Here is a 14,194-nt window from a genome sequence, read left to right on the forward strand (position 1 = left end):
TGGTGTAAATGAAACACGATTTTTTTTAGCGTGTATCAACATTTTATTAAATTATATATTCTCCATTTTGAAAAACGAAATGACTTTTCGAACAACCCAATAAAAATACAAAGGATATATTTTATATATTTTACGTTCACAGGACATATTTTACTCGTCCTGGTACGCAGATTCACCCCCAGAGGCGCGGACACGTATTTCTGAACCACCCTGTACATACATCGAGCATCCTAGTATTTAAGGACCCGGTGGATATCCCTCTAGACGAGTCCACTAAATAGCAGGCCTAGGACGAAATACACGCTCCTCTCCTCCATTTTCCTCCCTCTTCTCATCTTTCAACCCACGAAATACCATTAAGCCCCGTCTCCGTCTCTGTCGCCCGTATTTTCGAGCAAATCTACAGACGCGCCACCCCTTAAACAGATAGACCGGTCGGGCTTGTCGCGAAAGTGGAGGTCGTGCACGATACACGATGATTCGGAACCGCGCGGCAGTGATCTCGAGCTGTCTGGTCGAGTTTGATCCGACTACATCAGCTCGTGGAAGTTCTTACGGTATTAAGGGGCGCTAGAAGGTTGGAGTACTCCTGGTCGATGACGAAAGTCCAATGAAAAACCGGGGGAGGGAAATGGTAGGTTGGGAACTGTGAGTCCCGGGGGAGCGGTTTGCCACGACGTCGTCTTTTCTCGAGCTCTTTCATATTAGACAGATTTTCGCCGAACGGAGTTCACCTCGCGGAGGTTACCTCGAAGTAGGGATAGAAATCGCGCGGGACGGTAAAAGTAAGAGTGGTGTACACCGGTCCGTGGCGGGGATAGGCAGAGCCACCGTGTTGCGGCTATGGTTGGATCAAAATCAATTGGCCGGTCAAGGCCACCGAGCAGTTGTTCCCACCCGCTGAACCGTTCCGACGAATCCCGTGCGTCGAGCCGATAACACGGTCGATCGCTCGGCAGCGACGATCGCGAGCACGGGAATCGATCCCCCACTACCCGCGCGTCACATTCGTCGACGTCGGCGAAGGAAGGATATCCAAGGAGAAAGCGCGACTCGTTAATGTCTTTATTCGAGCCGTACACCGTGATTACGTCGGTCCGTCGATATTCTTGCATGACCTAATTTCCGTCCTCCACCCCCTTCGTTCCACCCCACACGGTCTCTTTACCCCACCCGGTCGTCGAGACAACAGCGGGTTATACTTATTGCACAAATAATTATCCCCCAGCTATGCGTGTCCCTTTGTTGATTTTCCAGCTTCGTCGAACCGGCTTTTATTAGCTGCGTACATGCACGCGCGCGCACGTAACGGCATACGTGTGCACGCACACACGTACGCCGTACCCAGCTGAGCCAGCTTTAGGGAAACATCCCCACCGCTCGGGTACCCCCACTACTACCGCCTTCCCGTCTCCCCTCCCCACGACGCCGCCCGCCGGTAGCCCTCTCGGCCCCTCAGAGATTTACCCCGAAGCTTTTCAATACACCTGCCGACGGCTATTGTTAATGCAACACAGCCAGGAGAGAGATTATTGTCCTGACAGGCAGGCCGTTCCATTTCCTTCCATCAATCTTCCTCCTCTGGACTGGTTGGCGCGATGACGCCCGGCACGCCGAGGCCGATTCATATTTTGCAACGGCTCGGCGACGACGACGACAACGGGCACAATGCGAAATTTAGAACGAGCGCGAACGTGGTAATCAATGAGGTAAGCCGGGATACGCGTACCTCATTGGTTATTCCGCGACAAGATGCGCATGACAGTTCCTCTATACACTTCTCTTTCGCAATCGTGCGCGCACGACGAGCGCGCGACGCGCTCCCTCTCCGTCTTTTACTCCAATTGCCACCCCTCCCCCTTCGCCCCCAGCCCCTTTTCCCTCGTGCGCTCGCTCGCCACTCTCTTTTCCCTTTCAACCCGTTTTTCGCCCACCTCCGTCCCCTACCCCCGCCGCCACCCGGCCTGACCGACCTTCGCGACAGAAGTGCATTATTGCGCCACGACGAAAGGGGATAATGTACTCCGGTTGCGCTCTGTTATTTCCCCATTAATCCTGTTCCCTCGGTGGTTCCGTCGTGGTCGCGAATTTCGTTCTATTTCGGACGTTAATCAATTATTACACTGGGAATGCTTAATGCGACAGGACGTGGAGGGTCGAAGAATCGCAAGGATCTTCGCGAAAGAGTAAATTTTTACCAGTAGGAGGGAATTTCAATCGAGGGGAACTTTTAATTAATAATTTCGAATAATTTAAACGGACCGCAGAGTTGCTCGCCTTTTTTCCCCGGGCAAATACTCATTGCCGTAGGATTTTTAATTCCGGGTGAAAGCGGCGCCGCGTTTGTTAGCCTCTCAACGGAAATGGTATTAATTAATGGAATGGCGATCCACTTTAAGAACGACTTCAGATCCGTTACGTATTACCGTAATACCGGGCGATTAAACAAATTATAAATTCCATCGTGGCAGTTAATATCATTGTACTCGTAGAGTTTTCAACCGTCGATTATTAAAGCGGGGAGAAACGTATTTTTGCTTAGTTTTCCTCCTACGGATAACCGAGCTGTCTTCGTCGTGGAATAAACTTGTAAAATTCCACTCTCGCGATTAATCGGTACATAGGAGAAAAAAGAATTTCAAAAGACACAATGGGATTTATCGCGAATCGCCGAAAGCAAAAAAAAATAGAAAGTAAAGAGTATTGGTTATTTTGTGCTACTTGTTTTCCCGCACGATTAAAAACCCCTCGAGAGTGTGTACACTCCGATAAGATAGGATCGTTTTGAAATCAGATCCGATCGACACAATCCGTGCGTGTGAACGCTGTACTCGCACGCACTCGTATGGTGCACGCACTCGCCGCCAGAAGACGGTAGCGGCGACTTTACGGGAGCTTTAAATTTCACGCGACGCGTCTTTGTAAACACGCGTCCTTTTCTGTCGGTGGCCGCAGACACTCGTCACATCTCTTTAAACCTATTTTCGAACGTTTGCTTTCCCGTCTTACGTCGGTTGTCTCGTTTATTTGTGAGTCGTCTCACGTCCTACGGAAACAAACCATTTTTAGAGTGTCTTACGGAGCTGGTATTTTACTCAGAGAAAATGAAGTGCTCAGTTGACAGTTAGGCCTGGTGGTAATGGGTCTGGTACGAAGCTCAGCTTGTGCATTGGTAAATGCATTATTGTGTTAGATTATTCTGTGAGAATAGTGACCGAAGTTATCGAGAACAAGATACGATAAAATGCGGTTAGCTATACTATCGGCATAAATGTGATTATCGTATATGTATGAAAATGTAATTGCTGTTTTTGTGCGATATTTAAATGTACGGAGTTCATGCTTTGTAAGATTTACTTATTGGGCATGAATGGACAGGTGCAGCCCTCCAGGGAGAGGTTAGGTAAGTGTCGGATTTAACCGTAAATTGGATGTGCACAAAAGATTCTGGAAAATTTATTCCTAACGTTTCTTTTTCCTTACATTTTTTTCCGTTCATAGACGCGTGAAACAATGACTCGTTTCTCTTAGTCACGCTCATTTCATTACCGATGTTTCAGTAATCTTTGAACGTTCTCATTTGATCCTTTGTGTTCGGATTACGTATACGAAAAAACGCTTTTTCATGTAGATTTAGGTACTTTAGAAATACGCAATACATTAACACATCAAAGATCACTTTGATTCTCAGGAGGTTTTAGTAACAGTACAATAGGATTGTTCTCTGGAATGATTGCTACAGATCGTGTCCCCAACATACAGCTAGCCACCACAAACAATGGATTACCCATGGATGATACCAATGTTGCAACTGAGGTTGACAGTAAAGTGAAAACAAAATTATTGTCTATGTGGAATAATGTCAAATATGGTTAGTGATAATGGAATATCTATTTGCCTTTGTGTCGCAAAAATTATTATTCACATTTAATTTGTTCAAAGGCTGGTCCATTAAGATGGTGAAACCAAACTTCTCAAAAGAATCTCCAGTATGCTTGCTTGGCAAAATTTATCGTAAAAAGCCAGAAGAACTTTTAGAGAAGGCTTCTGAAGCAGAGAAAACGTTAGACACGGGAAGTGAGATATCTTTAGCAATGGATGCCATTAGTTTCGAAGATGGTATAGAGGAATTTAAAAAGGATTTCGCATCCCGCCTTTGGTTGACTTATAGAAGAGAGTTTCCTATTTTAAATGGATCTACTTTTACCACTGACTGCGGTTGGGGTTGTATGCTCCGCAGTGGTCAGATGATGTTGGCACAGGCACTGGTCTGCCATTTGCTTGGGCGAGGCACTTATTTTCTTTTTAAAATTTAGGAATAAATACTCCATATATTTATTTACAATTATTATATTATATTTGCTCCGTCAGTATCATAATAACTGTTATTATGTAAGTACAGTGTATTCTTTGTTTATAATAAAATATTTTTTCTACAGAATGGCGGTGGCAGCCGGACCAACTAATAAAAACGGAACAACAACAACTGGATGAATATAATCACAGACTAATTATAAAATCATTCGGAGACTTACCTGAACGTATATCTCCATTCTCTATACATACGCTCGTATCCCTTGGTGCATTATGGGGAAAACGTGCGGGAGATTGGTACGGGCCCTCCTCTGTTGCTCATCTCTTATCCCAAGCAGTAGAGCGTGCAGCAGAACATCATTCAGTATTCAGTAACTTGGCTGTTTATGTTGCTCAAGATTGTGCAGGTGATACAATATTGCTATTAAACAACAATCCAGCCACTTGTATCTTTCTTAACTAGTGTAGTTAAACCAAAACTTAATTATACATTTATAATTCTAATTTATAATATTTTCTTACAGTTTATCTCCAAGATGTAGAAAATGTGTGTCAAACACCTAACAAAAAATGGAAATCTCTTATACTTTTTGTACCTTTAAGACTTGGTGCTGACAAACTAAATCCTGTCTATACATCTTGTTTAACACAGTTACTTACATTAGATACCTGTATTGGAGTTATTGGTGGTCGACCTAGACATTCGCTTTATTTTATTGGTTTCCAAGAAGACAAATTGATTAATTTAGATCCGCACTATTGTCAAGAAACTGTCGATGTATCGAAAGACAATTTCCCTTTGACGAGTTTTCATTGTACTTCGCCAAGAAAAATGTTGATTTCAAAAATGGATCCTAGTTGTTGTGTAGGATTTTATTTTCATAACAAAATCCATTTCACAAACTTTATGGAGATTGCTCCTTCTGTATGTAAAACTCTTTCTTATAAAAATAATCTGATTACAGTATAAACAGTATAGAGATTTAACAAGTGGATTTTTGATGTTGCAGTACTTGGTGCCGGATGACGAAAGAGTTGACTATCCAATGTTTCTATTCTGCGAAGGAAGTGGAAAAGATCTTCATGGAAAAATTGACATTGTGGAAAGCATCATTCCTTGTACTACCTCTTTTATAGGTAACGAGGCGTACGATGATGAACTTGACGAGTGTGAAGAATTTGAACAAGTTCAGTGAGATGAATATCACTGGCATTTCAATATTTCCTAAATACTTAAAGACATTCATTAATAGTTCTTGGAGAAGGGTGATAATGATAGAGTAATCAGAATTCTCTGTTCATACGTCCATACATGTACAAGGAAAAAAATAATTGATAACTTTAGTAGATGCAAAACTTTGCGTAATATTAGACAATTGAATATTACTTTATGAAATAGATTTGTGCAACAAAACAAATTTTAAAATCTCAATGTGTTCATTAAATTACATGTATTAGCGCATCAAATATTTTTCATTCGCGATAAAAGCAAATTATATAGATTTTACAAGTGTTATCATTGGTATATATTTCTGTGATCATAATTTAATGCGGCTTTTCAATTTGGATATATTGTTGCACAATTTTTCTTACTTTGTTTCTTGATCTCAAAAATGATAGCCTTAAAGATTGTTAGAAATTTATTTAGCGTACGATTTACTTAGAATCATTTCAAGGAGATACTTATTTCATACGTTCTTAATAATGATTGCGCCAAGACTTACGTAGATCGTAAGTTTACGATTTTGCTATGAAGTGTAATTTTTATAAACATTTCTCAATTCCTCAAGGAAATGTTCCTGACATCACTTATTTTGTAATGCAGCAATATTGGTTTTCTTGCAACATACGACATGACCAATTTTCATTTTGTCGTTTAATCGAACGTGCACGCGTATCGTACATCAACCCATACCTACTTTTAATAACATCTAAGCCTGAATTAATTTAAACTTTTTCATAACAAAATCTTAAGTTATTTATTTATTTAACATACTAGTTCTTGCCCTTGATGACTACACTGAACTTAGTATAAGTTCTCGCGTATTATCCCGCTTTATCACTGCGCACGACATAACGTTTTATGTTATGAAAGAGAACCATGCTAGTAACAAAATGTATGTAATATTAAATTACTGTTATTACGAAAAAATGACTTAATTTTGGAGGAAAAAATGTGAGCATGATATATAATGTATATTATACTCATGTTGTTAAAGGTCTGTACACAATTAAAAATTGTTAAAATTCTTATATCGGTACAGTGACAAATAAACATGGAAAGACCTATAAGAATGATCTTTTGATGTTTATTTCCTCTTTATAATTGCGGATGCATTTAACTTTATTTATAATATAAACAAAATACATACATATCGTATCTTAATACATTTGTATTAGGTAAATCCAACAAATGTTTCCTACCGATATAAAATCGGGTTTTGGTTTCATTGATCCCTTTATATTACAGTATATAACTCTTGTTTTATATATAATTTCTATAAAAAGATGATAAATTGAACTTGTTATACAAACTTATACAAACCAGTATACTTACTAATTACAATTAGTAGCTTCGTTGTAGATTATTGTTCAAATATTTGTTTTCTTTAATAATATCGGTGAATCTAATCTGACAATATTATCATAAGAAGTGCATTTAAATACTAAAATTAAGATACAATATCACATATAGAATGAAAGATGTTCAAAAAGCAAATGGAAATTGTACATACAGGCTGAAAAACTTTGTACTGTTTGTATAGATAAGAAATGTTCAAATTATGTTTCAATTATTACAGATACCTATATAAAACTTACAGAAAAATATATCATAAACCTATTCCATATTTCATATACATTCACTTGATCACCTAGATATGTGCGCATGCAAAAATCTTCCACTAAAATTTTATTGGAAGTATATAATCACTATCAGATATCTGAATTTTCAACTACTTCACCATTCATTTCTTTACAAAAAAAAACATTCTAGTACAATACAACTAAGACAAGAATTTTGCGATGGTGTCTTTGACATTTGGCCATAATATATCAGTAGTGTCACCATGAAAACTTTTTAATATTCCAATATCCTCATAGAACTTTAAAATAGGTTCATTTGCCTCCAAGTACCTTTCTAATCTTTTCTGCACTATATCCACTTTATCGTCGTCTCTTTTCTGTAGAGGTTCACCAGTTATATCATCCTTACCCTATCAAAAATCAAAATCAATTAATGCCTCTACAGTTATAATTACCTCGTTATAACATTTTCTTCTTACTATAAATATAGTAAAGCAATTCTTAAGAAAGAAAACAAATTTAACATAAATAAGATATAAAAAGATTTCAGGAAATTGTGATGTTTATTATTAAATGAAATGAAAGACTAAGGCATTCAATTGAGAAGTTTTACTGGGCATGATGCCAATGATATATTTTGAATACAGATTGAAATTTTCGTTTCAACTTACCGGCACTTTCGGATTGTTGAACCCAATGTTATAAACTCTTCCACTAGGCAAATGAACCCACCTGTTTTTCACGCGTTCCAAAATTACCGAAACCGGCACATCAAGATAGAGAACCAGATTTACTGGATGAGCTTTTTGCAGCTTTTCCGCCTGTTGCAACGTTCTCGGGAATCCTGTACCAATGCCAACTATTTATTCGAATTTAGTTGCTCGCGCGTAGTTGTCGCACGTTCACGGTCAAAGCAAAGACGTAGAAATTACAATTTTGTCCTATTACTTACCGTCCAGCAGCCAATTTTTGTTTCCTACCGACTCGATTTCTTTGTTTATCATTGAGATCATTATATCGTCGGGAACGAATTTACCGTTCTGCACATAACTAGCGACTGCTTTCCCCAATTCTGTGCATTATTAAAACATGTTTTCATTTATGTTTATCGTTCCGTTCACGGCATAATTTTTTACAGCTAATTAATATTACCACGAACTTTGAAATGTATGATAATATTGTATCTATAGAGCTTATTAAAACTGATGTGGCAATGAGATTTGTTCTTAAGCATAAATAATGCGGAAGTAAAGGTAAATAAAAACCGAATTGTGTAATTAAACAAAGTTTCTTTATGAATATAATGTAATGTTCATTGAATTTCATTGTTTGTAAATAGGACAGATGGTTGACTAGATTGATATCGGACATCCTTTAAAATATCAGAAATGAGAGTAGGGGACTATCTAATCGCGTTCAATTAAACCATCTCCGTAATGGAAAGGTTTCTCCAGGGGATATTTAAATTTATTATACATTTTATGAAATTCCATAAATTTCACTTGGGCTGTTCTCGTTTATTTTGAAACAATATATATATAAATTTTAATTTTGAAAAGAATTAATTTTCTTACGTTATTTTTCATTTAGAAAATTATTAAAATTACGGAGATTATCGATACTGATATTTCGAACATGTATAGTAATCGAACTTAGACATTGGTCACACGTATATAGATCAGTTAAAGCGACGAAAAATATTTCGACCTAGTTAAAGAATGTCGAACAAATGTTCTTCAAGTTGTGATTCGTGAGATAATGTATCTTAAAGTAAAATTGTTGAGCTCAGAGCTATATACCTATAACCCAAAAGTTCTTTGACAACACTGGTTTGAAAAACAACGGTACTTAATAGTTGCAGTGTGAAAAAATCAGGAGTGATATTAGTCTCGCGTTTTCGGCGAAATGACTCATGAAAGATGAATGATTCAAGATTTCTGCACGTACCGGTATTACTGTTCATATGAAGACGTAACTTGTCACCGCTAGATATGTGAGCTATCTTAAAGTGTTCGACAATTCGAGCTGACATAGTGCCCTTACCGGATGCAGGGGCACCCAGTATCACGGCCCTGAAGGTCGTAGCCTTGGAAAACCACGTGGATAGCGCTACCATTAAATCGACACTTTGAAGAAAAATAGAAGAGATAAAAACGCGTTAAATATTGAACTCTATTCACATTCGATACGTTTCCCTTCAACGAGCAACGATTGCGCGAGAATGCCGTAGCAACGATCTGTGAAGGAAGAAAATATATTGGCCGATCTATAGTACCTAAGTGACCTGTGAACCGCGATTGCACGACTAGTTATCGAGATGACAAATAATCAACCAATGAATGAAAAGATCTAGTTACTTGTTTTTAAGTTATTGGCTACCTTGGATTTAAAGTGCAAATATATACTGTATATCTATTGTGTAAACGTTCCGCCATATTTTACAAATTGACGAACAGCGCCAAACGCATTTGCTCGAAATACTTGCAGAGAATATGTTGATGATAATAAGACAAATTTTATTGACAAAGTAGCACTTTATTCATATGAAAAAGTAATACAACATTAGGGCCTGTGCTCGAATTCTTGTATTTGTTTTCTTTTTATAATTATTTTTCAAAAGCGTATGTAACGAGAGAACTAGAGAAGGCCTTATTTTCATTTGGACATCTTACGCGTTCTATGTAACAAGAGATCAAAATTACAGATTGTGGACATCTCATTGGCGTCGATTGCCTGTCATTGCGTACTACGGGGTAGTAATGTCTTTGTTTACAAATTTGTATCTATAGTAATGTGATTTCTATGTTTCTCTATTAATCCGTGGATTAATGTACATTACATTGTTAAAACCTTTCGTGATGTTGTATACCCCCTTAAAATATATTTATAGATCTCCGTAATCACGAGCTATCATTTGTGTACCTTAATTAATATTCTTTATTAACACTAAGCACCCAAATGTCACTCAACATATTGCAAGTTTGATCAAATGCAAGTTGAAGCTTAGCCTGAGCCCAGTGCTACCTAAGGCTACACTTATAGATATTTAGTCTTAACCCTTTGTTGTGGAAGGGCATCATACAGGAACATAAGTTTTCTCTGTAAGTCGGCGGACACTAGCTTGTGATATCATTGCTTTTATCAGATAGAAACTGATTGTTTATAGAGATTGTGTATACTACAGTAATAAACAATGTGCTCGTCAATTTATAAAGAAAATGTCTTATGTTTCTGTATCGCAGGTATGGCCATGGATGGAGCGCCTCATGCAACTCGTACCCCTTTTATACATCGTTGCCAAGAAACAAAGAAATCAACAAAATCTACGTTTGTTCCCACTTCTGCTGGACATTTACTAATTTTTGTGGGAGATGTTTTCATTAGATGCACAGCAAGCCGCATCATAGTACCACAGTAAGAAAGATACGAGAAAAGTGCTTTTGTTCGAGAACTAAATTTGAATTTGCCTGCTGTACAGTGTCCGACAACTGCAAATGATTAATTCCTTAGAAAGACTATATCTAAACTCTTTATCTTTTGTTTTCATTGCTTCCCCATGTGTTTCATCGTGAATTGTTTCCAGATAGCAGTCGAGTAGACCACTAAGAACATTTTACAGACGTTTCATTATTAATATCTTCGTAACTTTTGCCGAAGATAAGAACAAACGAAAGAAACGTTTACCTTCTTAGGCTAAAACTTGATTAAACTTCGATAAAGATAACACAAAATTATGAGCCGTTATTGTTATATATCACGTCTTTAACTCATGGAACGAAAATACAATCGAAACTGCTATGAAATGCATTTATCGGTACTTTGTATTTAGTAAAAAGAGACGTAAAAATTCGTTAGCTCTTCATAATATTGTGCACATATAAGTGCTCTGAATCTGTACGTAAAGTGTCTGCATATATAAATGCGTGTTGTCTGTGGTGTTCTTTAAATGCGTGAAGGTAAATAAAGGGACGAACAAAGATCTTCAACCCTTTTACCAGAGTTCCCCGTCCTTTTCTTTAGCTGGAACTTCTATTACTCGTGGCTTATCGATTATCCTTGCTGTGCGATTTCCTTTTTCTACAATACCGATAATCCACGCTTGATACCCTTCTTGTTTTTCAATATCCTTACAATATGCTGCGGCCTGAAAATAAGTTACGAGTTAGTACTACGAATTGTTCATTCGTTGACATAAAATATTAAAAATAGCACAAATGTGTGTAAGAGATTCGACGTCACTGAAATGTTAAAATTACAAATCAGCATGGAAAGCTCTGTTATTCTTCCTACTGTTCTTTAGAGTATTTAATGATATTAAGATACTCTACTGTATTAGTAGGGTTCACACATCTATAGAACATATTATTGTCACACACCTGTTCCCTAGGTAGACAAATTAGCAATCCACCACTAGTTTCTGCAGAGTGACCTTGGAGGAGTTGGAACATGTTACCACATGCCTTTGCCACAGCTGCCATTTTAGCGATAACAGGTAAATTGTGAATAACAAATGAGACTTCGTTCTTCTGGTGTTTGGCCAGATTTTGTGCGTGTCCTAAGAGGCCGAAACCGGTAACATCTGTTGCTCCATGTGCATTGTATTTATGCATTAATCTGGCCGCTATAAACGAATAAAAAACCAATTCTAATTTCTTGCATTTTTAAATATTTACCACGAATGCAATGAAACACATGCCTATTCTGTTAAGCCTGGCCATACTGTCCATCGCTCTCTGATAAGCTTTTCTCACATCGTCTTCACTGACCACAAGTTTAATTCTGTTCCAGCGGTCTGGTTGGTCTAACCACTGGTGGGCATTAACAGCAACTTGTGTTCCAAGTGGTTTTGTTAGAACGAGGACATCGCCGACAACTGCATTATCTGGCCTGGATAATAAGTAAAATATTATTAAAAGTTGTGTGTATACAAATGTAGATATAATTTATATAAAAGTGCATACACAATGTATTCGTTTGGTTGACAAACAGTAGAAGCAACACCACCTATCGTACACCAAGGATTAACAACTGTTTGACCTCCTGTCACTGTTGTGCCAGCTTCCAAGGCAGAATCTTTAAACCCCCTCATGATCAAAGGTACAACCACATCCCGTTCCTTCTCAGTCATTTTTGTACTGACTCCCAGCAACATTAACATATTGTCACACTCCGTGACCCCCATGGCGTACAAATCGCTGATAACATTAGCGCATGCAATTTTACCTGGAAAAGTACTCCAATAGCAGTGGTCAAACAGGATGCCATACAACAAATTTTATCCTTAACAAAGGAAACATAAATATTATTCGGTTTACTGAACTTATGCGAATATAAGATACAAGTTGCAGCCGAAAAAACAGAATGTCCATGTTAAAATACAGTATTATCTGCATCTTACCCATCATGTAAGGATCATCGACTAGCGGGTAGAAAAAGTCTGTAGTTTGCACCAAACTAAGCCCGCCATGCCTCAGTGGAGTCACGGAGGAATCCATGCCAATGCCTGAAATATAAAATATACATTATTTATTTGTAACTGAACATTATTAAATTTAAATTTTGCCTTATAATATGGAATTAAGCGTGACAGGCGCGAGGCGTATTTGTACTATATCTATTCCATTTTTTATTATTCTTTAATATTTTATATGTTTAACAAAAATCAAGTATTTGGTCAGTCAGTAAAAGTAAGTTGTACACTTGTTTTCGTCCGTAAAAATGTAATCTAACTATGGCATACGCAGTTACGAATTACATTATAAAACAAGGTGTTAATTGTAATTAAAATCTAGTTAAGGAACAAAATTTGTATTTTAATTGAATTTATTTATTTTTATATTTCATATAAAATCGCGAGAGCGATATATTTTGATTGCACTGTTGAATTTTAAGTTGAGAACACTTGTATTTCCGGTGGCGTGGGAGAAATCGGGCGGGAGGCGACAACATGGCTACCGACACAATAGGGCAGGCTATCGCAATATTCGCGCCCTGGATATTATTGGTCAAAGAATTGTTTACGTGTAGTCAATTTTTGTACTAAATGGTAACTTTTTCCCCAATTATCACACTTGTATAAATTCTAACTAAAAATGTTTAAATGTTGCATCAAATACCGTTAATTACAAAAAAAATTGTAACTCGCAAAAGTTTAGTAATGGGAAATGCAATTTACATTGCGTTTACATTAACAGAAAAAATTTTTTCTAAAGTATCGACACGTGAAAAATTGAAATAATTCACACCATGGAAGAAAAACAACGAACACGGGGAAAAACACTAAAGCAAAGAGACGCGGCATAAAATCAAACATGTCGGCACGTTAAGGTGTCCCTGGTGCACGCACGCAATAAAACTAATCTACTCACCGATACGTGGAATGGCCATGTGCATAAAATGGGCATGCTCATGATCTTGTGCGCTACCATCGTCGGCCTGTAGTCCCTCGAGGAGTTTCCCAAGAACCTCCTGAGGGACTTTACACCCTCATCCTTTCAGGTCGGCGAACCGCGTAAGGCGGAAGGTCGCGTCTAGATCATGTGCCACGGGGTCGAATGGCCTACGCAACGCCAAGGCGTTTGGATTTCCGCCGAGCTCTAGCTGGGCTACAGCCAGGGCGTCCTGGCTGACCTGGGTTCCCTGTAGCTCCGCCATCTCGCTAAAACTGAACTAGAATCGGACGAACCGGGTACACGACGCGTTTCGCGGCCCTGCAACAACGATTCTCCTCCGACGGCTTCCCAGATTCCTGCGCGATATCCACAAGTAGCGGGTTCTCACGCTTGCCGACTGCGCTATCTGTGCACTCACAGCTGTGATACCGAATCCACGAACGCCGCCGACAGACAGCCACTGGCCCGGTAACACGAACTCGTCGCGAACGGGAATTATACTTTGCACCGGCGTCGACTACTCGGGATCGTACGTGCTGACAAAATGGACGCGCCTCCAGCTTTCACGGAATCGGAAGAACGCGCAAGGCCACCGAGAGCCCCCCCGGTGTCCCTTCCGTGGCGCTGCTGCGTTCTCATTGGTGTTTTCGAATCGACGCATGCGCGTACGATGTTAGCCTCTC

The 14,194-nt window shown here is 38.7% G+C and overlaps 3 protein-coding genes across 7 annotated transcripts in view; 1 reads left to right on the forward strand and 2 right to left on the reverse strand.

Annotated features, from left to right (window-relative positions):
- Positions 1-6,612, forward strand: part of Atg4b (Autophagy-related 4b) — an 87,329-nt gene extending 80,717 nt beyond the window's left edge. For 2 of the 5 annotated variants that reach the window (XM_076312554.1, XM_076312553.1), the window contains exons 2-6: positions 3,743-3,871; positions 3,943-4,290; positions 4,440-4,721; positions 4,839-5,239; positions 5,325-6,612. In XM_076312554.1, the coding sequence (XP_076168669.1) occupies positions 3,790-3,871; positions 3,943-4,290; positions 4,440-4,721; positions 4,839-5,239; positions 5,325-5,510 (1,299 nt within the window). In that variant the 5' untranslated portion in view covers positions 3,743-3,789 and the 3' untranslated portion in view covers positions 5,511-6,612. Of the gene's footprint in view, positions 1-6; positions 3,404-3,691; positions 3,872-3,942; positions 4,291-4,439; positions 4,722-4,838; positions 5,240-5,324 lie in introns of those variants that run through there. The other 3 variants (XM_076312552.1, XM_076312550.1, XM_076312551.1) reach the window with 3 other exon arrangements.
- Positions 6,613-6,640: 28 nt separating this feature from the next.
- Positions 6,641-9,430, reverse strand: Ak3 (Adenylate kinase 3). The gene is made up of 4 exons (XM_076312561.1): positions 9,067-9,430; positions 8,072-8,191; positions 7,791-7,963; positions 6,641-7,529 (listed from the first exon to the last, which is right to left on the reverse strand). The coding sequence occupies exons 1-4, from the start codon at positions 9,233-9,235 to the stop codon at positions 7,320-7,322; spliced, it is 672 nt and encodes a 223-aa protein (XP_076168676.1). The 5' UTR covers positions 9,236-9,430; the 3' UTR covers positions 6,641-7,319.
- Positions 9,431-9,686: 256 nt separating this feature from the next.
- On the reverse strand, positions 9,687-14,072 carry Sps1 (inactive selenide, water dikinase). Its single transcript, XM_076312560.1, has 6 exons — positions 13,488-14,072; positions 12,518-12,622; positions 12,081-12,342; positions 11,816-12,006; positions 11,496-11,740; positions 9,687-11,263 (listed from the first exon to the last, which is right to left on the reverse strand). The coding sequence occupies exons 1-6, from the start codon at positions 13,771-13,773 to the stop codon at positions 11,111-11,113; spliced, it is 1,242 nt and encodes a 413-aa protein (XP_076168675.1). The 5' UTR covers positions 13,774-14,072; the 3' UTR covers positions 9,687-11,110.
- Between the last annotated feature and the right edge of the window lie 122 nt (positions 14,073-14,194).

Source organism: Ptiloglossa arizonensis, chromosome 5, assembly GCF_051014685.1.
Source record: "Ptiloglossa arizonensis isolate GNS036 chromosome 5, iyPtiAriz1_principal, whole genome shotgun sequence".
Taxonomy (NCBI): Eukaryota; Metazoa; Arthropoda; class Insecta; order Hymenoptera; family Colletidae; genus Ptiloglossa; species Ptiloglossa arizonensis.

Bases quoted from the DNA above. Each gene is read 5' to 3' on its own strand.
- Ak3 (XM_076312561.1), bottom strand. From the start codon at position 9,235: ATGGTAGCGCTATCCACGTGGTTTTCCAAGGCTACGACCTTCAGGGCC. The intron at 7,964-8,071 runs GTAAGTAATAGG...GCATTGGTACAG, and splicing joins CAAAAATTGGCTGCTGGACG to GATTCCCGAGAACGTTGCAA. The intron at 7,530-7,790 runs GTAAGTTGAAAC...GATTTTTGATAG, and splicing joins TCAACAATCCGAAAGTGCCG to GGTAAGGATGATATAACTGG.